This window comes from Hyperolius riggenbachi, chromosome 1 (assembly GCF_040937935.1).
Source record: "Hyperolius riggenbachi isolate aHypRig1 chromosome 1, aHypRig1.pri, whole genome shotgun sequence".
In the NCBI taxonomy this organism is placed as follows: domain Eukaryota; kingdom Metazoa; phylum Chordata; class Amphibia; order Anura; family Hyperoliidae; genus Hyperolius; species Hyperolius riggenbachi.
Genome location: NC_090646.1, coordinates 92,237,459 through 92,260,739, shown reverse-complemented (window position 1 = coordinate 92,260,739; position 23,281 = coordinate 92,237,459). Strand labels below are relative to the sequence as shown.

The window sequence follows — 23,281 nt, the reverse complement described above, 5'->3', positions numbered from 1 at the left end:
AGAGGTTTGTTTTATCTCCATAGCGTGCAGAGTTCACAAGCTTCCCTTAGGGTGGAGTTTCGTCGGACAATTTTTTTTATATTCCTTCTCAGTTCCCTTTAAAGGCTGATACATGAGATTCAATTTTCACATAAGACTGATGGCTGGATAATTTCCAATCTGCTTTTGAGCGAGAAAGGGATCGATCTTGAGATCAGTACTGCTAAAAATCAATCCCTTTCTTGATCGAAAGCAGATCAGACATGCAGAAAATGATCAAACAATCAGTCTATCTGGCATGAAAATTGCATTGTGTGTATCTAGCGTTACGTAATTGTTCTTTTCTGAAGTCCCACAGTGTGGCAAAACTAGAGACAGAGACTTCCTATTTTGAGTTTATCTTGCTTCATAATATTTTGAAGGGAAGAATCCTATGAAAACACTAGAGTGAAACCTATCATGCTAGCACATGCTCCATTCCGCTGTGACACAGCCAATGAAACATGATCAGATGCATAAAGCTGCATCTAATGAAGATCACTTGATGTCAGCAGCTGTGGTAAGAATCATGGAATGTTCCATCTCGTCTCTGCAAGCCAATTACACAGGGAAGTAAAAGGACACTTGTGAAAATAAATGGAGTGTTACTGATGAATCATTTGCTGTATGGAATTAAGAAAGCGCAGGGTGGTTGTCCAGCTGTTTCGTTCTCTTAGCCAAACAAATAATAAAATACATGGGGTTTAGTGGAGTACAATGTAGCTTTCAGTATATAGCTTAATTACCATATACAATAATAAAAAAAAATTGTATACGTATCCCACAAAAAAATATAGAGAAACTTAAGACCAATGTCAGTATTAAGGTAGCCATACAATGGTTGATTTGCCATCAGATCGACCAACATATAGACCCCTCTCTGATCGAATCTGATCAGAGAGGGATCGTATGGCTGCCTAAACTGCAAACAGACTGTGAATCGATTTCAGCATGAAATCGATTCACCATCTGTGAAGCTGCCGCTGCCCCGCCAGCTATACATTACCTGCTCCGCCGTCGCATGTCCCCTGGTCTCCGCTGTCTTCTTCTCCGCGCTGGGCTCAGAGTCCGGCTGGCTTCACTGAACTTCCTGTCTGGGGAGCAGTAGAGGGCGCTCTACTGTTTAAACTTCCTGCCAGGACAGGAAGTTCAGTGAAGCCAGCCAGACTCGGAGCCCAGTGCGGAGAAGAAGACAGCGGAGAGAGCAGGGATTATCGCCGGCGGTACAGGTAGAGTATTGCAGCTAGCGTCTGTCATCGCGCATTCAAACGCTGCTATCGATGCACTCCCGACCCGCCAGCGATCGAGCAAAATCTTCTGCACGGACGGATCGACGGGAACAATTGATTTCGGACGGAAATCGATTGTTCTGTCAGCGTAAGGATCGTTCTGTCAGTGTTGCGCAACGATTTCACAGCAGATTCGATCACAGTGATCGAATCTGCTGTATATCGGCAGGAAAATCGTTAGATTTATGGGCCCCTTTACACAACTCCTGCATTCTTTAAAAACAATGGGGTTGATTCACTATCACTATAGCTCCCGTTACTGCACGCTTAGCGTGCCTTATCATAGTTAGCATGCCTTATCAGAGTTAATGTGCCTTAGCCTTATCAGAGTTAGTGTGCCTTATGAGAGTAGCATAGCAATCGCTACGAACTTTTGCCTGCTAATTGGCAATGACGAGAGCTCCACTCGTCCTGCCCTGAGCCCCTGCGGGTCCAATCACGTTAAAGGACATTATGCCCGCACTTTGATTGGCCCAATAGGCTGCATGTCACTTGCCAGGAAACTTGACAGGCAGCCTATTAGTGCTCTTCTATTAGCCCACGGCAATCGCACCATAGCTGAGTTACATAAATACAAGTTGTACTGCATACAGGATATCCTCCTTCACTCACAGGATTCTGGGAACAGCACCTGCACACAAGGCATGCAATAAGTAAGAGACACATAAGAGCTGTACCTGAGTAGGGGAGCCGACAGACGCCCGCCCTGGAGGAGAGTTGTTAGTGACAGACTGAGAGGAAACAGGGGATTTGTAGTGGTTAGGAGACAGTTTGCCAGAAGATAACCTATTATTGGCCTTTTTGTCAGCCGGTGGGTAGCGTGCAAAGATTTTCGGAGAAGGCAAGTTATCGTATATGTCTGCGTCATCGTAAAGTACCTCTTCACCTTTCTTTCTGTTATAAGAAGGCAAGTCCTCATCTGGTCTCCACTGCAACACATACACTGGTACTGTTAGTAAGAGCAGCATGCAAAAGACTGAAGGGCATTAAGACAGAAGTCCAATAGCAGAAAGGAAAAGGCAAAGAAACATTAGTATGTAGCCAGGAAAACAATCCACAGATGGCAAACAGCAGTGGATCACAGAAACTGAATATATGAGAGAAACAACACTACAGCGAAAAAGCAGTCTAACTGACAGATTAGAATGCAAGTGAGTAGCGAGGCTGGCTGGTATCTTATTATTTTGGCAGTTAAATTGCCATTCGGGAAATGCTTTAGAAAACAAAGAAACCCCTGGGAATCCCACATGAGGAGATGGACTAGTCCAAAACCTGTCAGTTCTGCCAGATTTTAACTGCTCACTTTTTTTCTTTATAGTGGTCCTTAGAGAAACTGTAGTGAAAATAACGATTACAATTTTTTACAATATTTATTTATAGATTATTTAGTCAGTGTTTGCTCATTGTAAAATCTTTTCTCTCCGTGATTTACATTCTGAAATGTATCACTGGTGATTACATATTTAGTCCTGCCAGATGATCTGTACAGAATGTTTGTTACTGAGAGTTCTATGCACAGGGGGAGCTGTTGCTTGAGTGGGAGTTGGAAATAGCTGTTATTTCCCACAATGCAATGAGATTCACAGACAGCAAACTGTCAGGACCTTGAGCATGACATCCCACTGTGGGATATCACAATATCAGCCATACAGACTCCCTGATAATCTATTTGAGAAAAGGAAAAGCTTTCTCGGGGAAAAGGGGGGTGTCAGCTACTGATTGGGATGAAGTTCAATCCTCGGTTACAGTTTCTCTTTAAGCTTGCATAATGAGCAGCCTTACCATCAAGTCTGCTAAATCACTTTTACAAAACATGGAGGTCTTCTGAGCTCTGGGGAGTCTCCAAATCTGCATGAAAAAAATAAAAAAAACAACTGTAGGCCCGCCTCCTGCTCCAACTGGCAAACTTCAGCGCTGCTGCAGAGACAGTTGTGACATAAGAGGTGATTGTCTTGTATATCAAAATCTCCTCAGGCGTCATGGAGCAGCTAGGCCTCGAGAGAGCCATGTTTTTGAAAGGGAATAGAACAGTCATGCTGAGAAGACTACTTAGTATGCAGCCTTACCTCCAATCTCACCTCAGGACTGCTCTAATTTAGACGTTCTTTCCCCAGGTGCCTCGCACATTTGGCTAACTATCCTCATTATCATCTGTATGCACGGCAGCAATTACAGCAAATTACTTTCTGTCTTTCTGACCTGTACAACAGTTCTGTGGAAATCTGTAATGCTATGGGACAGATTCTGTGGTGATGACTATTTGTAGGTTCACAGTTCCTGGTTTGTTTGCACAGTGCTGTATACAGTACATTCTTCTAGTGCGGATACTAGCTGTGTGTGTATTAACATTCACTCTTACCAGTCCATTAATACACGGAACATCATCATAGTGGAGGGCCAATCCGCTAGGGCAGGAATATCCATTGGAAGGGGCTTCGCGGTACGGGTTAGTGGAGATCACTCTTCTGTTCATAAAACTACAACAAAAGTAGGAGTCAAGCAGGAAATGTTTTATTAGTGTAACATAAAACCAGTATTGGATAAACACGTTTTCATATACTTGAATGTACTTTACTGTAAAAGATTGTTTAAAATCTACTACCACAAAAATTTGTAAAAGAACAACATTCAAACAGTTAAACACAGCACTTTCTTCTTCAATGGAAAACTTGCTGCCACATCAAGATGTGATAACATTATTTTTTGTTTACATTCCTTTGTCTGCTACAATTAGTATACATTCCTAGCTGTGCAGAAAAGGAGATCTCTCTGCTGTAGAAAGAGAGAGCTGAGAAGTGATTACTAGATAAATAAAAACGCTATGGCAGCTTTCAGTGCAGATAAACTGTACTTTGAGAACTTGTAATATGTAAAAAGGCAATACTGTATTGCTTGTGCACAAAAGCAAATATGTTAACTGTATGGGTAATAAAAAGCAGAAAAAAAAACAAATTTTTATTGAATGTTATAATGTTATGTCAGATGTTAGGTGTTAATGAGAGTTCTATGCACAGAGGGAATTGCTGCTTACTTGGCAGTTGGAAACAGCCCTCACCTCGGGTTCCCTATAAGTGTGAACCCACACTTCCTTCAAAGATCATAAATGAGTTGTAGAAATTGTAATACAACAAAACAAGTGTGTAATAGATTACATCAGGATTAGCATGATCTCGCTTTAAAATTGTATGCATTTGTAGAAATCTAATTTTATTGTGTTCATACTTCATCCTACTACCAACTACTGAATCTGAGAGAGCCTAAGCGCTTTGAGTCCTATGGGAGAAAAGTGCTATAGAAATGTTATTGTTATGACAATCTGATTGTTTGAAACTGACGCAGAAAAACATTACAATCTATTGACTATCAGATCCAGTGACTGTACTGCATCATGTATGGTCCTTATACCTTCATGGAAAGATCTACAGATACATCCTCAGCTAGAGTAGCAGCACTTGGTGTTATTTGACTTTTCAGTTCACATGTCCTCCACATGGTGGCAGTGTGCTGAAGGGAGACTTTACAAAGGTTACTCCAGTTCTTATGGCTATCAGGTCAAAGGTGCACTTCAATGGGAGGAAAGCAGCTTGTCTCCTGACTTTATTTTTTTTTTAAATCAGGCTGCAGGGAGCGGACACATAAAATAAGCTAGAATGTGGTTTTAGCAATGTCTTTAGCAAAGAGAGCAAATTAAATCAGACGGAGAGGAATTATACTAAATGCTATACATACAAACATATCACTTTCAAATTAATCAGACTAGACGTTAGAATTTCTACTGTGAGCCATCAGAGGCTGCTTTGGCAAGTAAGTCGCTGACGATGCTGCAGCCAAACGGCTAATTGCAGTCACACAGGAACTGCTTTCCCAGAAACCTCAGTAACAATGCCGGGTCACTGTAATTTACTCCCTCTGGATACAAAGGATGAGGAGGGCAACACCTTTCAAGTGGATCTCACAACTTTCAGAACTCTGCTCTAAGAGATTAGCTACAGCATGATAACCTTTATGGCTCTTTCACACTTATTACTGTGGTCTGTCGCGTCGCACAATACCGCCGCATCCTATCGTAGACGCAGTGATAGCGCTATGGAGCTATCACACTGCTTACAGTGCAGGGTGGGTCCCGTTGTGATGTCACAAGAGTAATTGTGTGTCATGCATGGTGAACCTGGAAGTGAGGAACACTTTCATTGGAAAGCATGCTCACACTATGGTCGCACAGCAGCGGTAATGTGCGGGGAGATCTTTTGGGACCGTTGTGGTGCGATGGTGTTCACTGTGATTGGCTGTAATTGGCTCACAGTGATAAAAGAGTCAGGAACCAATGAAATCGGCTCCTGACTGGCTCACAGAGCTCTGCTGTCATACCGACAGCAGAGCAAGTGGGCTGTAGCGGAGAGCGACGTGAACAGCGAGAACAGGGTCATTTCTTGGGCAGGGCGACCGCCCTGGGCGCAGACCGGCAAGTAGAAGAAGGGAGCGCAGGCAGAATGACATAACGTAACCGCTAAGGAGCTGGTGACGCGCAATGCAGCCAAATGGAAGAAGAAAGATTACCAGCGCGATCACCTTCCTTGACTCCTCCTGGGCTGCCTGCATCAGATGTCAAGTCATCATCACGTCACCACCGCGTGATGACACCTGATGTCCTGTAGCGGTACTGCAGGCTGTCAGTGCGTGGCTCCCATAGAGGAGTCGGCTTTCCAAGCTCTCTTTGCTTGTGTTCTCCTGGTCCCTGCTTCCTCCTGGATGATCGGCTGCTCACTAGTAACTAAGGAGATCTACTTGTGACCTGTGGCTGTGTGACTGTCCCTGAAGAGTAAGGGTTTGCAAGTCCATAGGGGTGGGGGGAAAGGGGCGCAATTTTTACACCCTCACCCTGGGTGCAATTTAGCCTAGATGTTTGGAACAATTAAGTTTGGAAAAATTAAGCACAAAGAAGAAGACGGAAGAGGATAAGATGGACAGACAGCATACAGTAAGTGAAGCTATGAACATGCCTATGCAACAGTTGAAAGAAGCAGTGATTGACAGATACATCTGGCATGTAAAAGTACATATGGTCACAAAGAGCCTCAGTTGGCTAAACAAATGAGGAGGAGGAGGAGGGGGAACACAGGCATATATTGAGTACGAAGTAGAAGCTGGTGTTGATACCATTTTTTTTTGTATGTAAACTGTGAAAGTGGTAAGCTTACAGTATACAGGTAGTCCCCGACTTATGAACGCCCGACTTACGAATGACCCGCCAATATGAACGGCAGGGATTCTGTGTTTCCATGGGAACAAGTAAAAAAGAAAAACTTTCAAATTGGACTTGTAGTTTTTGAGAAAATCGATTTTAAAAAATCCAAAGAAAAAATGGCTTTTAAGCTTGTATTAGCAGGTACAGAGGGCAGATGTGACACAGAGGGGGACACTGGAGGCACAGAGGAGGTACAGAGGACAGAAATGGCACAGTATTCCAACTTAAGAACAGATTCAAGTTAAGAACACACCTACAGTCCCTATCTCGTTAGTTAACCGTATTTTAGAAAAGAGGTAACAACGATAAAACCAGAACATGACCTAATTGATCAGAGCCTCTTTTTGGGTGTTGAGCCTAGATTTCGGATAAGTTCTGACAATACAGCATTTGCAATTTCCACCGAGACACGTCCATGTGACAACCCACATTCCATTTACTAAGATATCATATTTTAAACAACTAAGAATGTAACCTCTCCCATTAAGAAATGCATTTACTGGAATATGCAAGACCACTCCACTGGGAGGCAATGTGCTCATATCCCACAACCGCTACAGGGTGGAGGGACAAGGAGGAGAACAATACAGAAACACGTGAAAGCGATCAGAGCAATGTTATTACTCCTATAATGATCTGTGTGTGGATCTATTATAAATATTTTGGTACCAATAATCTATTAACAATGTCACACTTGTACACGGGCCGGCATATTTGTTAAACTAACCCTGTACTGTATCTATACATACAAATGTGGTTTCTTACCTTGAACATGTTTTTCTTCTCTAAGATCCAACCACAAGACAAATGCAGTGCAAAGCAACTAAGTAGTCAAACCTGCAGCTCAACTTGTTGACTATCATAGGACTCCTCCTAAACTTCCTTCTCATGACTCATGCTGTCAAGGTGTCTGAACTCTGCAGAGAAGACAGCATGAATCATCAGAAGAGAGGAAGTGCGGAGAGAACATGTGGGTGTCTGTATAAGCAGGTTTGAGTGAGCTACATGCTTTTCCTGCACTTTTCCTATGGCTAGACAACATAGAAGAGTTTTGCAAGGTAACAAACAGCATCCGTACAGTTACTAAACATTTGTGTTTCAGGATATACAATTGAATTCACAAGTGTGGAGCCAATACTGGATCAAATTCCATTTACCCACTGCTCTTTGTTTATTAACTAAATCCTGACCATGCATTGCAAGCATTCCATTATAATAAATGTTTCTGCTTGAATGAATCTTATTTCAGTCAGCCTATCTCCTTTCTTGTACATTGATGGGAAGAGGGAAGCTTGTTATCTCCCCTCCCACTTTCCTGCTCCTCACTGGTTGGCTGAGGGCAGTTTAGTGTGACATGAGGCTGAAAAGGGAAATACACCTCAACCTTCTGCAGAAGCTGCTGAAATAGGATATATGCCGTGCTCGCATGTGGTTACAAATCAAGCTAGACATAACAGTGCACTTTCAATGGGAAAAAAGGAGGGTGGGGGGGTTAGGGGAGTAATTGGCCTCAGGATTGGCTTCAGTCAGAGGCAGTAAAGATGAAAAATGCCTTGAACAGTTTCCTCTTTATTTGCTATATAAAATTCACTGAAATCTAAACATGGACAGTGCAATGCATATATTATGTAAGTAGAACAAGTAAATATCTACTGATATATGTGTTTTTTCCCTGGGATAGTATGGCTGACCCTGCTGCTTTAATCACATATGCAGCAATTTCTTAGAAAATGCAATATGAGGCTATTTGAAGCACTGCGGAGATCTGTTTGGTGCATGTATCCCATAACAGGGTGTTGGCTTGGGCTCATGGAAAGGCACTGCTACATTCCAGCTGATTGTGGCGCTTTTAATCATCCACTTCCCCCATTCTAGCATATTGTTCTTAGCCCCTCTAGTCTATTATCAGCCCTCTGTAAGCGAATAGCCATTCCATTACTGGGAACACCACAGACAAGGTATATTGACAACCTGCTTCCTGTAAGAAAAAGGCCCTATTCAGAAGAAGGACTGCAAACGCCTTGTGCCTTTCTGGATCCTGAGAACCACCAGAAACCAGGAAACTGCCTTTCAGAGGTGGGGAATAGTTTTTTTAAAACTACACCCAAAATGGTACGTATCTTTCAGAATATGTTTTCTTTCAAAATAACCCAACCTGCTGAAGCTAAGCTGGAGGAACATTTCGTCAGGAGAGTGAAAGCCGATTTCTGGGCGGCAGCTGTGCTTTTAAGGAAAGGCATCATGAAAATGTACCAAGTCTGAGCGCATATTGGTTATACTGGGAACATTTCTGATGTCTGTACAAGACATTTCCTGTTTGTCCACTGTGATCAATGGAATTCTCTGTCCTCCATTTTAAAAATGGCCATTACCCCATAACAGCTTCCTGGTCAGCACACTGTTAAACTGTGATATCGCTCACTTGAGCCATAGTGGAAAATGGAAATTACCTTGCTCATCAGTTTTCTTTTCAGTTATAACTGACAGCAACTGGTATATTTCACGTCTGACAAAATCTTGTCAGAACTGGAAAGAATCGTCGTTAGAAGAAAATGCTGAGCATCTGAGAGGAACCGACAGCGAGGCAAGTATGTAGTATTAATTTGCAGGTACCGTACATCATGTGTTTATTTTAAATAATTTTACTCTGTTCAGGTTCACTTTAACTGCTGACAGGTTCAGTTTAACTTTACCATTGAAGCAATATCTTCAAGCTTTACCATATGTACTTTATACAGCAGTGCCAATGAGGTTTCAGCTGATATTTATTTGTTGGAAAATGGAAGGTTGCTGTCTGGGACCCTCATCTTCTTGTGGCTGTACTCCCAACCCAGTATTGGGCACGCGCAAGCACAATACGCACCTAACCAGTAGAACGAAGGTGCTTGTGCACGTTGTGAAAAGCCATGCACTAGTAGCTTTATCGTAAGAGAAACAGAGGCGCCAGCAGGATAAAAGGTAATAAAAATTTTAAAATTTGCTGGGAGGCAGTGGTGGACTTACCTCCGGAAGGCAGACTCAAAATACTGTCTGAATTAAACAAATACATTTATTATTGGTACCCCAAAAGATGCAACGCGTTTCGCAGGCACAGCCCGCTTCATCAGGCAATAAGATAGGGGACAAACAGTAGCTCGTCAGTAGCACGAATGGCACCTCTGTGACAGAGGTGCCATTCGTGCTACTGACGAGCTACTGTTTGTCCCCTATCTTATTGCCTGATGAAGCGGGCTGTGCCTGCGAAACGCGTTGCATCTTTTGGGGTACCAATAATAAATGTATTTGTTTAATTCAGACAGTATTTTGAGTCTGCCTTCCGGAGGTAAGTCCACCACTGCCTCCCAGCAAATTTTAAAATTTTTATTACCTTTTATCCTGCTGGCGCCTCTGTTTCTCTTACGATAATACTGTGTCCACCCCTGGTGGAGGGGTGACCTACCCCTACTTTCCTGATCTACAGAGAGCGACATCTTAATCCTGAGTGAGGACAGGTCTAATCTCCTCACCTGCATCTACAGTGGTTGCCTAAGAGGTAACCCATGTTTGTGAGTATATTCATCTCACACTTACATTTATCCACGGTTTCCAATACATACTACACTATATTGGGCTCTCGGTGTCTCCTATTTATCTCTCTACTAGTAGCTTTGTTCTACTGGTTTTGTGCAGACCATACTTAGGCAGATCCTGTACAAAAAAGCTTGCACCCAGACAAGAGCGCAACCACAAGCAGCATATTCCACAAGCTCTAGTCAAATATTTTTAGAACCCAGCACTATAATGGTAGGCTTTCAAGGAAGCAGACATAGGGTTAACATCCTGTGTTTACAAATTAGCTGCTCTGCCGAGGCAGCCAGCTGACAACTGAGAGATCAAATTACACTTGTGATTAGTCCAAAATGAGGGGGAAATAGACAGGCTATGCTCTCTAAATACATACAGGGTACATTTCTCTAGGTTTTCCATCTGTCCTGTGCAAGAGTTCAGGTCCACTTTAAGCCCAACTGCTATTATGTACTGCTCTATAGACCAGTACAGATTACAGTTTGATGACAATTCTAAAGCAAGGGGTTTACTGACAGTTTCCACTGTTAGGGCTGGTTCAGACGGACGCTTGCGGAGCGTTTACCGCAAGCGTTCGGAACATCGCGGTAAACGTTTACACCGAGCTTTTGCACGCGTTTACACGAACGCGGCGTTCGGGTCCCGATTTTCGTTAGAGTTCGTGCTGCCCCTGGAAACGACATGTAGCTTCCAGGGGGCGGCTAACCGCGACGGCTAATGTCCCCCTAGGGGAAGATAAAACGCGACCACATCGGAACGCGACGCGAAGGCTACTGAAAGCCTGACCGCGCAGCCGGCGCAACGCCCCCAAACGTGACGCCACGCAGACGTCCGCCTGAACCAGCCCTTATTTATATGATAAACTATAGCAATGCATTTTCATAGACCTCTTTTTTTGGCTATTGTGTAAATGTTATGTGAATTCTTACATAAGCCCCTCTGTACCTACTACCTAGTTCTCTTTATCTGGCCGCTGACACAAAATGGATGAATGGTACAGGCGTTATTATATTTTAAAAAAACAAACTGGGAATTGCATAAAGTTGCCGGCTTCCTTCACTTTCCCATGCAGATGCCTGCAATAACTATTTGCATCTTGTGACTTCAGTAACCAGCCCTAGGGAATATCAGCTGATCTGTGGTTTCTCTTAATGTGGCCGAGACACACATAAAATTAGAGATTGCTGCACAGACTCGAATCATATCTGGGAGGAGCTTTATAAGAACAGCTTACCAGAAAGACTGTTTGGCAGTTTGTATGACATTGGCAGTGGTGTCCACATCGATGTAGTCATAGTGCAGAGCCCCGGGGTCAGTAGAGGAACCAGACTCAGCCAGTAAGATCCCTATCCACCTGCCCATATCTTCAGAGGAAGTGGCCTGCAATGAGAAGGAAAGTTAAGACAATCTGCGGGCTGGATCACACCAAGAGCGCTTCTGAGCATTTTCAAAAGTGCTAGAGTATTGAAAAGTGATAGGCTAATGTCTTTCTATGGGCCAGTTCACATCAGAGCTATGTGATTTTTTCACAAATGCAAAACGTGGGTCCTGCAGCATTTTGGAGGCAATTACGCGTAGTGACTTTGGTGTGAACGAGTCCAGGGGCGTAACTAGGAGCCACCGGGCCCCCTGCAGATATTCTGATATTCCGGTGCCCATTCAGGGCCGTTTTGGGGGCTGGTGGAGTAGCAGCAGGAGGGGAAAGCCAAGGCCACACATCGGCGGGGAGAGGGGACGGTGCCCCCCCCCCCCCCTCACCTCGGCTTCTCCCCTCAAGCTTCAATAAGTGTGTGTGCAGGCACCGAGCAGCGGCAGATATACATACCTCCCTTGCGTTTCACCGTGGATGTTCCTCGCTCAAGTGTCTGACACTACTTCCTGTTTATACAGGAAGTAGCGTCAGACGCTAGAGCGAGGAACATCCGCGGTGGAACGCAAGGAATGTCCGCAGTGGAACGAAAGGAATGTATGTATATCTGCCGCTGCACGCCGTCTGCACACATGCTTATTGAAGCCAGATGGGAGCGCCCGAGGTGAGGGAAGGGGGGGACCCTCCTCTCCGCCAATGTGTGGCCATGGCTTTCCCCTCCTGCTGCGACCCCTCCAGCCCCCTAAACCGGCCCTGAGCGCCCCCCCACGGGTGCAAGGGCTGCAGCCCCTATTGTTACGCCCCTGAACTAGTCCTAACATACACTAAACATACAGGCAAATAGCCTTCATTATACATTGATAGGAGAAGAAGAGCACTAATCAAAAAAGAAGTTTTGCAGATTAGGTTTCTAAAATTAACTTATTTTGCTTCAATGAGCTCTGAACATACATATTTTCATTTATATTATTTTCACATATGGTCAAGTGGCTGGTATGTTACAAAAAGGACTACAGCAGCTGCTTTGACAACTCATTCAATGGTTTCGGTAAATGGTTGCTTTTCTGCAAAATACAGGGGATAGCCATGTGATGTATTGTTAAGGCTGTAATTAGTGAATCAGTCACATGATCATCCCTTTTTCTATAGGGGAAATTGACCATCTCTGCTAACAAGTGGGTGAAGGGCCTTGGGTATCAATGCGTAGAGCATCAGAAAAAAATCTAAATGTATTAGGAACCCCCTTAAACAATAATAAAAATCTAAATGTTAAAACCAAGCTTGGACTCGGACCTCGAGCACAGCCACTTCCTGTCCGTTCCGCAGCAGCCGGAAGGTTAGAGGATGCTTGGCATCAAGTCCAGGGATGACTTCACACCCTCTCAGAGGTATGGAGACTATGTGAGTCTTCAGGTCTGTCCTGTCCTTGTGGAAGATGAGCTTATGGTCCTTCACACGGCACCAGCGTTCCCTCCAGCGATTGTTGCTCAGGACATTTAGGTAGCCTAGAATATAACAACCAAGTATTATAAAAGGAAAACTAGAGATGAGCAAAGTGGAAACAATGAGGCCACCAGGGTTGGAGAGGTCCAATATATTCCTTAACGGCATGCTGTATGTGATAAACACGCTGCAAAGATTGATCTAGAACTAGGATATAAGCACATGGTACCCGAACCCCTGGGGATACTTGGGTGGGGTTCAGGGTGTACATAAAGCTGTTATAATCTATTACAGGGAGTGTGGGGTATAAAATATTGATAAATCACGTATAAATAAGCCTAAATAAGTATTTTTAATCAGTTAAAACCAGAAGAAAATGCTTGAAATACATTTATACACCATCTAAGGAGCACGCCCAACCAATACATATGTATCAAGGAGTACCTGTAATAGTAATAATATATTTATAGCGCATTTCTCCATGGGGACTCTAAGTGCTGTAACCCTGCGTTATGCAGTCTCAAAGGTTCGGGAGAAGAGGTGGGTTTTTAGCCCTTTCTTAACCCATTCGCGTTCCGTCGTTTTCACTTGAGAAATGTTCACCTCCCATTCATTAGCCTATAACTTTATCACTACTTATCACAATGAACTGATTTATATCTTGTTTTTTCCGCCACCAAATAGGCTTTCTTTGGGGGGTACATTTTGCTAAGAGCCACTTTACTGTAAATGCATTTTAACAGGAAGAATAAGAAAAAAATGGAAAAAAATCATTATTTCTCAGTTTTCAGCCATTATAGTTTTAAAATAATACATGCCTTCATAATTAAAACTCACGTATTGTATTTGCCCATATGTCCCGGTTATTACACCGTTAAAATTATGTCCCTATCACAATGTATGGCGACAATATTTTATTTGGAAATAAAGGTGCATTTTTTCCGTTTTGCATCTATCACTATTTACAAGTTTAAAATAAAAAAAATATAGAAATATTTCATCTTTACATTGATATTTAAAAAGTTTAGACCCTTAGGTAAATATTTACATGTTTTTTTTTTATTGTAATGGTTTTTTATTTTTATATTAAAGGATACCACAACTGAAATGTGACATAATGAGATAGACATGTGTATGTACAGTGCCTAGCACACAGATAACTATGCTGTGTTCCTTTTTTTCTTTCTCTGCCTGAAAGAGTTAAATATCAGGTATGTAAGTGGCTGACTCAGTCCTGACTCAGACAGGAAGTGACTACAGTGTGGCCCTCACTGATAAGAAATTCCAACTATAAAACACTTTCCTAGCAGAAAATGGCTTCTGAGAGCAAGAAAGAGGTAAAAAAAGGGGAATTTCTTATCAGTGAGGGTCACACTGTAGTCACTTCCTGTCTGAGTCAGGACTGAGTTTGTTTACATGACATCACTCTAAGCGTAACACACGCTTAGAGTGACGCATCGGGGAGGGAACGGCCAGAAAAAGCACAGCTTCCGAGAGAAGCTGTCGCTTTTTCAGCGGGGGAGAGGAATCAGTGATCGGGCACCATAGCCCGATACATTGATTCCGTGGCTACCAAATCCGCGGCCGGGAGTGCGCAGGCGCGATCGGCCGCGGTAGCGCGCATGGTTCCTGGACGTAGGTGGGGTAGTGGTAGTGGGGGCCCCTGACACCCATTAGTCCCCAGGCACCTGCCTAGGTTGCCTTGTGGAGGATCTTGGTTTGATGTTAATATGGAAAGTAATATTGTCCTCATGCTGTGAGGGGAGATACACTTCTGACTCACCACATGTTGGGACATCCTCTTCTGCTGAAGATGTCTGCTCGTCAGTACTGGGCTTCTTCTTCCCCAGACCGATGATTTTCGTGATCTTCTTTCCTGTTACTTTTGTTACTGTGCCTTTTGGCTCAGCCTTTGTGCTTTTCTTTCTTTTCACTGTTGGGGAGGCACACAGGAAAAAAAAACTAAAACAAATGTACATCACCAAGAAACCAAGCATGACAAAAACAACACAGCAAACCTATCAGCAAACAAATGACCGTGTGGTGATCTGCTCCAATTCCATCATAACAATGCATAACACACGGGCCAAGTTGCTTCAACCTGCAAATCCAGAGCCAGAGAAGGCCGACCACAAACAAGTGTACTTTGTCAAGCCTCTGTCACCATCGCTCTGCAAGCCTGAATAAAGTTTTGGTATGATGTAACACTGAGTAACTGAACATGTGGGATCCATTTCCTCCTGGACAGCTGAGGCCCTGGTAACCCTTCAAGTGGATCTGTCAGGGTTTGCAGCATTTGTAAACCAGCACTTTCCAGGCACCATAAGATGGATGCAAGTGCCTTTATTACACTTCATATCCTTTCCCGAGTATCCGGGGAGCCCCACAATCTCAGATACAAAACAAACTGAGTCTTTGAAATGCACCTGAATTGAAAGTGATAAGGAGGCTTCCATATGTATTTCCATTTAAACAATACCAGTAGCCTGACACCCTGCTGATCTCTTTGGCTGCAGTATTATTTTGAATTACACACCTGAAACAAGCATGCAGCTAATCCAGTCAAACTTCAGTCAGAAACACCTGATCTGCATGGTTTTTGAGGGTGTGTGGCTAAAAGTATTAGAGGTAGAGGCTCCAAAGGGCACTGTTTAAAAGGAATCAATAGGTCAGCTTCCATATTTCTCTCACTTCAGATGTGCTTTAAAGGACACCCGAAGTGAGAGAGATATGGAGGCTGCCATATTGATTTCCTGTTAAACAATGCAAATTGCCTGGTAGTCCTGCTGACCCTCTGCCTCTAGTACTTTTAGCATTAGACCCTGAACAAGCATGCAAATCATGTGCATCTGACTGAAGTTTGACTAGATTTGCTGCATGCTTGTTTCAAGTGTTTGATTCAGACACTGCTGATGCAAGAAAAATCAGCAAGATTGCCAGGCAACTAGTATTGTTTAGAAGAAAATAAAAATGGCAGCCTCCATATGTCTTACTTACTTCAGCTGTCCTGACCTGTGTGTGGTTGGCAGGGGTATGCAAATGTGTATGCAGATAACTTTCGTATATACGAGCACTTCTTGTATTTCTTAGGGCTTGTTCACACTACAAGAGCTTTTCTGAGCGCTTTGCAATTTTAAAAGCTCTTGCTAATGTTATCATATTTGTGTGTTCACACTGGAGCGATGTGATTTTGTAAAAATCCCCCATAGCATTGCATTAGCAAGAGCTTTTCAAAATCATTTGTGCTTAAAAAGCACTTGTAGTCTGAACAAGCCCTTAAAGTGAAATCAAACTAGCATAGCACACAATGAAGTCTTTATTCCACAAATAGCTTCTGAAAAAAATCCACTGCTGTGTTTCCAAGTTCAGTTTTACCCAGAACAAAGTGTCTAATTAGTTCTCATCACCAACTGTAAATAGACTGCAGGAGCACCACTTTGGCTCTCTACTCATACAGTGAACACCGATACTTAACCCCTTCTGTGCTCCCTGTAAAGTGAAACCAAATTCTAAACTTTTTTTTATTTTTTAGGACTTTCTAAAAATTGTAAATGAAGAAATTTGTTTGTCCATAAAGGTTATGCCACGGCTAATTTTTTAGAGCAGAGAGGAAATTCTGAGTTCAGGCCCACTTTAATCCTGCTATAGGTAAAGATCAGGTGCCAAAGATGCTGTTCTAAACTAATTTCTAGCCAGTTTCCTCAAGGAACCTCTCAGTGCCAACTCCACAGAGAACTTTACCTTCTCAAATTTGTAGCTTCACCTACCACACACCTGCTTGTGCATAACCAACAAGAGTCCAAAATGCTGGTAGTGGTTTGGTTTAAATACAACAGATGTGGACTGAGGTAGAAGTTGGGCCCTGTGTTCTCTGTGGACCAAATGCATGGCTTTATCATCTGCAACATCGTCTGTAATTAATGACTGTTAAAGCCCTTATAGAAAATGTAATATGAGAATATGAAGCCCACACAATAGTAAAAAAAAAAATAGGCAAAAATTAATTAAAGAGCTGTTAAAGGAAAATAAGTAGAAACGTTTATTGGGTTCCCACAGCAATTCTATCTTTCTGCATTCCTTTTGTGTGAAGTGACTACAGTGTGTGCCATGGACCAACTCCAGTTACACTGTAATACTAAGGAATGCCTGCGACCAGCTTTTCTTGGCCCATGCCTAGATGACCATATAAGCAATGGGTTTTAGACTTTCTACACAATATGCCACTTTATTTTGATTAATATAAGACAACAGGATGACCAGCTATGAGAACGATTCAGTTCTGTGAACAGACCATGGCTATTTTATAATTTCTTGTGTAATGCTCATAAAATAGCTTAGTCCAAAAGTGCAAAGACCCTCAATCTTGAAGTCTATGGAGATAGAGCCTTCAGACATGCTCTCCCTACCCTTTGTAACTATTTATTACACCCAATCGTGGCAGCTCTTACCCTGGAGATGATTAAATTCAAACTTTTTTCCCCCTGTAACAGATTCTACTTGCAACTATGTATTGATCAGAGAAATACAGTGGCTTGCAAAAGTATTCGGCCCCCTTGAAGTTTTCCCCATTTGGTCATATTACATCCACAAACAGCAATTTTATTGGAATTCCACATGAAAGACTAATGCAAAGTGCCATACACGTAAGAAGTGGAATGAAAATTATACAGGATTCCAAACATTTTTTACAAATAAATAACTGCAAAGTAGGGTGTGTGTAATTATTCAGCCTCCTGAGTCAATACTTTGTAGAACTACCTTTTGCTGCAATTACAGCAGCCAGTCTTTTAGGGTATGTCTCTACCAGCTTTGCAAAGCTAGAGACTGAAATCCTTGCCCATTCTTCTTTGCAAAAGTGCTCCAGCTCAGTCAGATTAGATAGACAGCGTTTGTGAACAGCAATTTTCAGATCTTGGCACAGATTCTCGATTGGATTTAGATCTGGACTTTGACTGGGCCATTCTAACACATGGATATGTCTTGTTTTAAACCATTCCATTGTTGCCATGGCTTTATGTTTAGAGTCGTTGTCCTGCTGGAAGGTGAACCTCCACCCCAGTCTCAAGTCTTTTGCAGACTCCAAGAGCTTTTCTTCCAAGATTGCCCTGTATTTGGCTCCATCCATCTTCCCATCAACTTTGACCAGCTTCCCTGTCCCTGCTGAAGAGAAGCAGCCCCAGAGCATGATGCTGCCACCACCATATTTGACAGTGGGGATGGTGTGTTCAGAGTGATGTGCAGTGTTAGTTTTCCACCACACATAGCGTTTTGCATTTGGGCCAAAAAGTTCCATTTTGGTCTAATCTGGCCAGAGCATCTTCTTCCACATGTTAGCTGTGTCCCCCACATGGCTTGTGGCAAACTGCAAACGGGACTTCTTATGCTTTTTTGTTAACAATGGCTTTCTTCTTGCCACTCTTCCATTAAGGCCAACTTTGTTGTCCTATGGACAGATTCCCCCACCTGAGCTGTAGATCTCTGCAGCTCGTCCAGAGTCTCCATGGGCCTCTTGACTGCATTTCTGATCAGCGCTCTCCTTGTTTGGCCTGTGAGTTTAGGTGGACAACCTTGTCTTGGTAGGTTTACAGTTGTGCCATACTCCCATTTCTGAATGATCATTTGAACAGTGCTCCGTGGGATGTCCAAGGCTTTGGAAATCTTTTTGTAGCCTAATGCTGGGAATACACGGTTCGTTTTTGCCTTCGTTTAAACCTTCGTTTCGATTGTGCCTTTTGTCCTTTTCGATCCCGAAATAATCGGTCATACGGTTAATATCACCACCCACGGTTTCGTTTTTTTTTTCGATTCTGATGGTTTCGTTTTTCCAATGATCGAAGGCTGCAAAGAAACGAAACGAAAATCCCTTTTTACAGGGACGGACTAGCATAAACGAATATATAATCGATCTGAACAGCCATCAAGCCTACCAATGGCTCGATTAGATGGATAAAGAGAGATAATATCAAACATGTTCGATCACTAGTCGTTCGTTTTTGGGGTCTATTAATCGAAACTATAATGAGATTATGACTATTTTCACATACGTTTTCAACACTCGATTCGTTTACCGAACGAATCGAAGGTTTAAACGAAGGCAAAAACGAACCGTGTATTCCCAGCATTAGCCTGCTTTAAATTTCTCAATAACTTTATCCCTGACCTGTCTGGTGTGTTGTTTGGACTTCATGGTGTTGTTGCTAACTTGCTCCAAATATTCTCTTAGACAACTTCTGAGGCAGTCACAGAGCAGCTGTATTTGTACTGACATTAGATTACACACAGGTGCACTCTATTTAGTCATTAGCACTCATCAGGCAATGTCTATGGGCAACTGACTGCACTCAGACCAAAGGGACTGAATAATTACGCACACTCCACTTTGCAGTTATTTATTTGTAAAAAATGTTTGGAATCATGTATGATTTTCTTTCCACTTCTCACGACTTTGTATTGGTCTTTCACGTGGGATTCCAATAAAATTGATTCATGTTTGTGGCAGTAATATGACCAAGTGTGAAAAACCTCAAGGGGGCTGAATACTTTTGCAAGCCACTGTATCTATATGCTTCAAATCCCATGGGAGAAATGTGCTATACAAATGTTACTGATGTTGACTGCAGCCACTTGTATAGAACTTTGCATCTATACTGTGTTTATGTTCACATATCATCTCAATGCTATTTTAATGTGCCCGGTTTAGAGTTGGTTTAGCTGGATATTTAGTGCCATAGAACCTACAGCCATGTAAGCAGTTTTTAACTTCATGACCTCCTTATATGACATACATGTCAAACTCTGGTCTATGGGCCAAATCTGGCCAGTAGGGCCATCAACTTTGGCCCTCAAGAAGTTTCACTACTTTGCATTATGGTTGGACAACTCCAGACCACAGAAGCCATACGAGGGGAGAGAGGAGGAAAGCATTAGACACCAGAAAGAAAGTGGATAGATGTAGACAATGGTTGGATAGTGTATTCAGTAAGGAGTCCTTGGACTAGATTCCGTAACACTGCTACTGCCTATAGAGCACACTCTAGTGGCTGCAGCTCTGCCGCTTTGAGTCCGCCAGGAGAAAAGCTCAATATAAATGTTATTTGTCTTGCCAGGGAACTGTATAGGGGAAGAAGGAAGGTCACTAGCCACCAGGGAACTGTGCAGGGAAGGGGATCACTAGACACCAGAGAGAGGTGGAGGATCTCTAGATAACCGGGAACTTTATAAGGTGGCAACTGGACATTGAGGTGGGCCTCTGACTTGGTCCCAGTGTTCAATTCCAGCCCAATGTGTTTTGTGTTTGACACCCCTGCTATAGGAGGATATCAGTGCAGAGGTCGGCGATACTGTATGTTTTGCTCCCCAACCTGGAGAGGATGATCAGCGCTGTGTCTGGCCTATGATTTGGCACTCCTATAGAGCTAATAAATTACCCAGGAGAATATTGGTAGCAGGAATAATACCACCATAAATTCTACACTGCATTACAAGCTCTTGCAGGCATTGCTTTTTATACTGAAAAGATCAGTAGCAATAAGGTAGTATAGATTGGGGAAGATGTTATTTATGCAGATGGACCTGGGCTTTAAACCTTTCTCCATATGCTAGTTAGACACATTTATGATTTGTGGCTCAGGTACTGGTAATATAGAATGTCAGCAGATGCAGCATGCTCCTAGATTCACAACATGCAAAGGCTGTGCAGATTGTCACATCAGTCACACAAGCAATGGAAGTGCCCAGCAACAAGCAGCAGACTGTTCCCAAGGTCACACTTCCCAGGCTGAGAAATGAGAGCAGCATTATTACTGGTAAAGCAGAGACAGGATAAACTACAGCAGGAAATCAATAGGCCAATGAGGGCCACCAGAAATGTATAGTTCTTGACTTTCCTAAAGGAAATGACAAATTGAATGCCACAACCTATTAGACAAAAAAAGTTATTGAGTGTAATGTCAGATCGGTGCACTCTACTGTACAACAGAACTGTTCTCACTTCTTACCCATGAAGGAACTTATGAACCTAGAAATAAAGTAATATACAGTGCATGTTACTCTAGAAGAAATGTTCATTTTATTATACGTAGGTCTACATGTGCATTTTAAAGGGAACCTAAACTGAGAGGGATATGGATTTTTCCTTTAAATGATACCAGTTGCCTGACTCTCCTGCTGATCCTGTGTCTCTAATACTTTTAGCCACAGCCCCTGAACAAGCATGCAGATCAGGTGCTCTGACTGAAGTCAGACTGGATTAGCTGCATGCTTGTTTCAGGTGTGTGATTCAGCCACTACTGCAGCCAAAGAGATAAGCAGGACTGACAAGTAACTTGTATTGTTTAAAAGGAAACATCCATGTCCCTCTCAGTTAAGGTTCCTTTTAAAATGTTATAGTTTAGTTTTCATCATCGTGCCCCTTTAATGCGGATATGACTCATAACTTCCTCACTACTGTAAAAGATAAGCAACAGCATAATAACCTCTATAGAAAAACATTTATATGTTACAGCTGATACAAATCCTGCAATAAAACTGAACTGTGTCTACTTCCTGCTTTCATGGACACAGACATAGGGTTAACATCCTGTGTTTACAAAATAAGCTGCTCTGCCGTGGAAACCAGCTGACACAGCTGAGAGATCAAATTACTGTTGTGATTAGGCACAGATGCGAGGGAATTAGACAGGCTAAACGCTCTAAATACATACAGGGTGCATTTCTCTAGGTTTTCCTTCTGTCCTGTGCAAGAGTTCAGGTCCACTTTACAAGGGTCATAGGTTTGGGGGTTGGTTTCATTTCATGTATGTACATTGCGTTACCCACCCACCCAAAAGACCAATACGTTTAAAACAATGGAACCGCTGGGCAGGAGTCAGCCGTGCGCTACAAACTGCAAAGGCTCAGCCATGACTTTTCTCTATAAATCACAGAACCCTTTTCATGCGGTCAGGACAGTATAATGAAATCCTGCTTTCGGTTTGTAGCACCCCATTAACATTGCTGTACAAATTGAGAGCTGAGAGTCGCCACTACCACACTCTCCCTCTGCTTCATTAACAAGGGAAAACTACAAAAAACAACAAAACAAATCAGCTCATTTCACACACACGCACTGGAGTCCGTCTGTATGCCAAGTCATCTGATATCAGGGTTAGGCTGAAACCCCTTAGTGACTGCAAAAGCTCTACATTACTGTCATTAGGTCACTGGGATGGAATTTGTAGATAGCTCTGCCACACCACAAATTCTCTCTGGAGCGCTGTAAAGATGACCATAGTCATGAGACAGCGGTGAGGCATGCAAGCAGGAAGTGTCCACTCTCTAGCCTTCTGCCAACCAATTCACATTAAATAGTGTCCCTGTTTACCCTACCTGACATTGGGAGTGGAGGATCAATAAGAGGGCTGGTGGTGTAGTGGTTAGCGCTCTCACCTTGCAGTGCTGGGTCTTCGGTTAGTATCTCAGCCAGGGCACTATATGCAAGGAGTTTGTATGTTCTTATGTTCTTCCTGTGCCTGAGTGAGTTTCCTCTGAGCCCTCATTTCCTCCCACACCCCAAAAACATACAGATAAGTTTACCTTTGAAAAAAAAAAAAGGCCCTAGATAGACTATGACATATATGACTATGGTAGGGGTTAGATTGTAAGCCCCTGTGAGGGGCAGATAGTGACAAGACTACACCCTGTGTAAAGCACTGAGGAAGAGGTTGGCGCTATATAAATACTACTAATAATAAGTAGGCTGCATCTCCAGGAATAAAATGGAGTGTTAAGGTGGCTATATCCAAAAGATTCCTCCGCACACCTTCCATTGGATACAACCAAATCCTTTTATTAAATCATCGTAGAAAGTGGCAAAAATAGAACAGCATGCAAGCGGACGCGTTTCTAACCCTACTGGGTGCTTAGTCGTAGCTATTCTGACATGTTACAAGCAGTCTTAAATACCCAGAGACCACACCCCCTTACCCACCACACCTCCACAGGTGACTCGACATACTTAAAGGGGAATACCACTGGTGGAGTGAGTGGGCTCCAGTGTATTGCACAATAGTTTACATACATACATATACATAAAATAGAAAGACAACATATTCGCAGGGCCAACCTAATATCATCATGATTCTTACAACCCCCAAAAGAAGAGGAAAAAGAAAAAGGAAAAATAAAGGTAAAACGGGGAGGGAAATGGAGGAAGGGGGAGGGGGAAGAAGGGTAAGGCGAGTGGAGGGGACCACTGGAGGGTAGGGAAAGGCGAAAGAGGTCAGCGCTATATAAGTACTAATAATAATAATAAGTAGGCTGCATCTCCAGTAATGAAAAAAAAATGAGTGTAAAGGTGGCGATACATTTAAGGTG

The 23,281-nt window shown here is 42.8% G+C and overlaps 1 protein-coding gene across 4 annotated transcripts in view; it reads right to left on the bottom strand.

Moving 5' to 3' along the window:
• Window positions 1-23,281, bottom strand: part of AFAP1 (actin filament associated protein 1) — a 207,973-nt gene that overhangs the window by 36,413 nt on the left and 148,279 nt on the right. For 3 of the 4 annotated variants that reach the window (XM_068276817.1, XM_068276826.1, XM_068276836.1), the window contains exons 9-13: window positions 14,712-14,861; window positions 12,779-12,990; window positions 11,351-11,496; window positions 3,667-3,784; window positions 1,985-2,236 (exon numbers count right to left, since the gene is read on the bottom strand). In XM_068276817.1, coding sequence (XP_068132918.1) covers window positions 1,985-2,236; window positions 3,667-3,784; window positions 11,351-11,496; window positions 12,779-12,990; window positions 14,712-14,861 — 878 coding nt within the window. The remainder of the gene's footprint in view (window positions 1-1,984; window positions 2,237-3,666; window positions 3,785-11,350; window positions 11,497-12,778; window positions 12,991-14,711; window positions 14,862-23,281) is intronic. The other variant, XM_068276845.1, reaches the window with a different exon arrangement.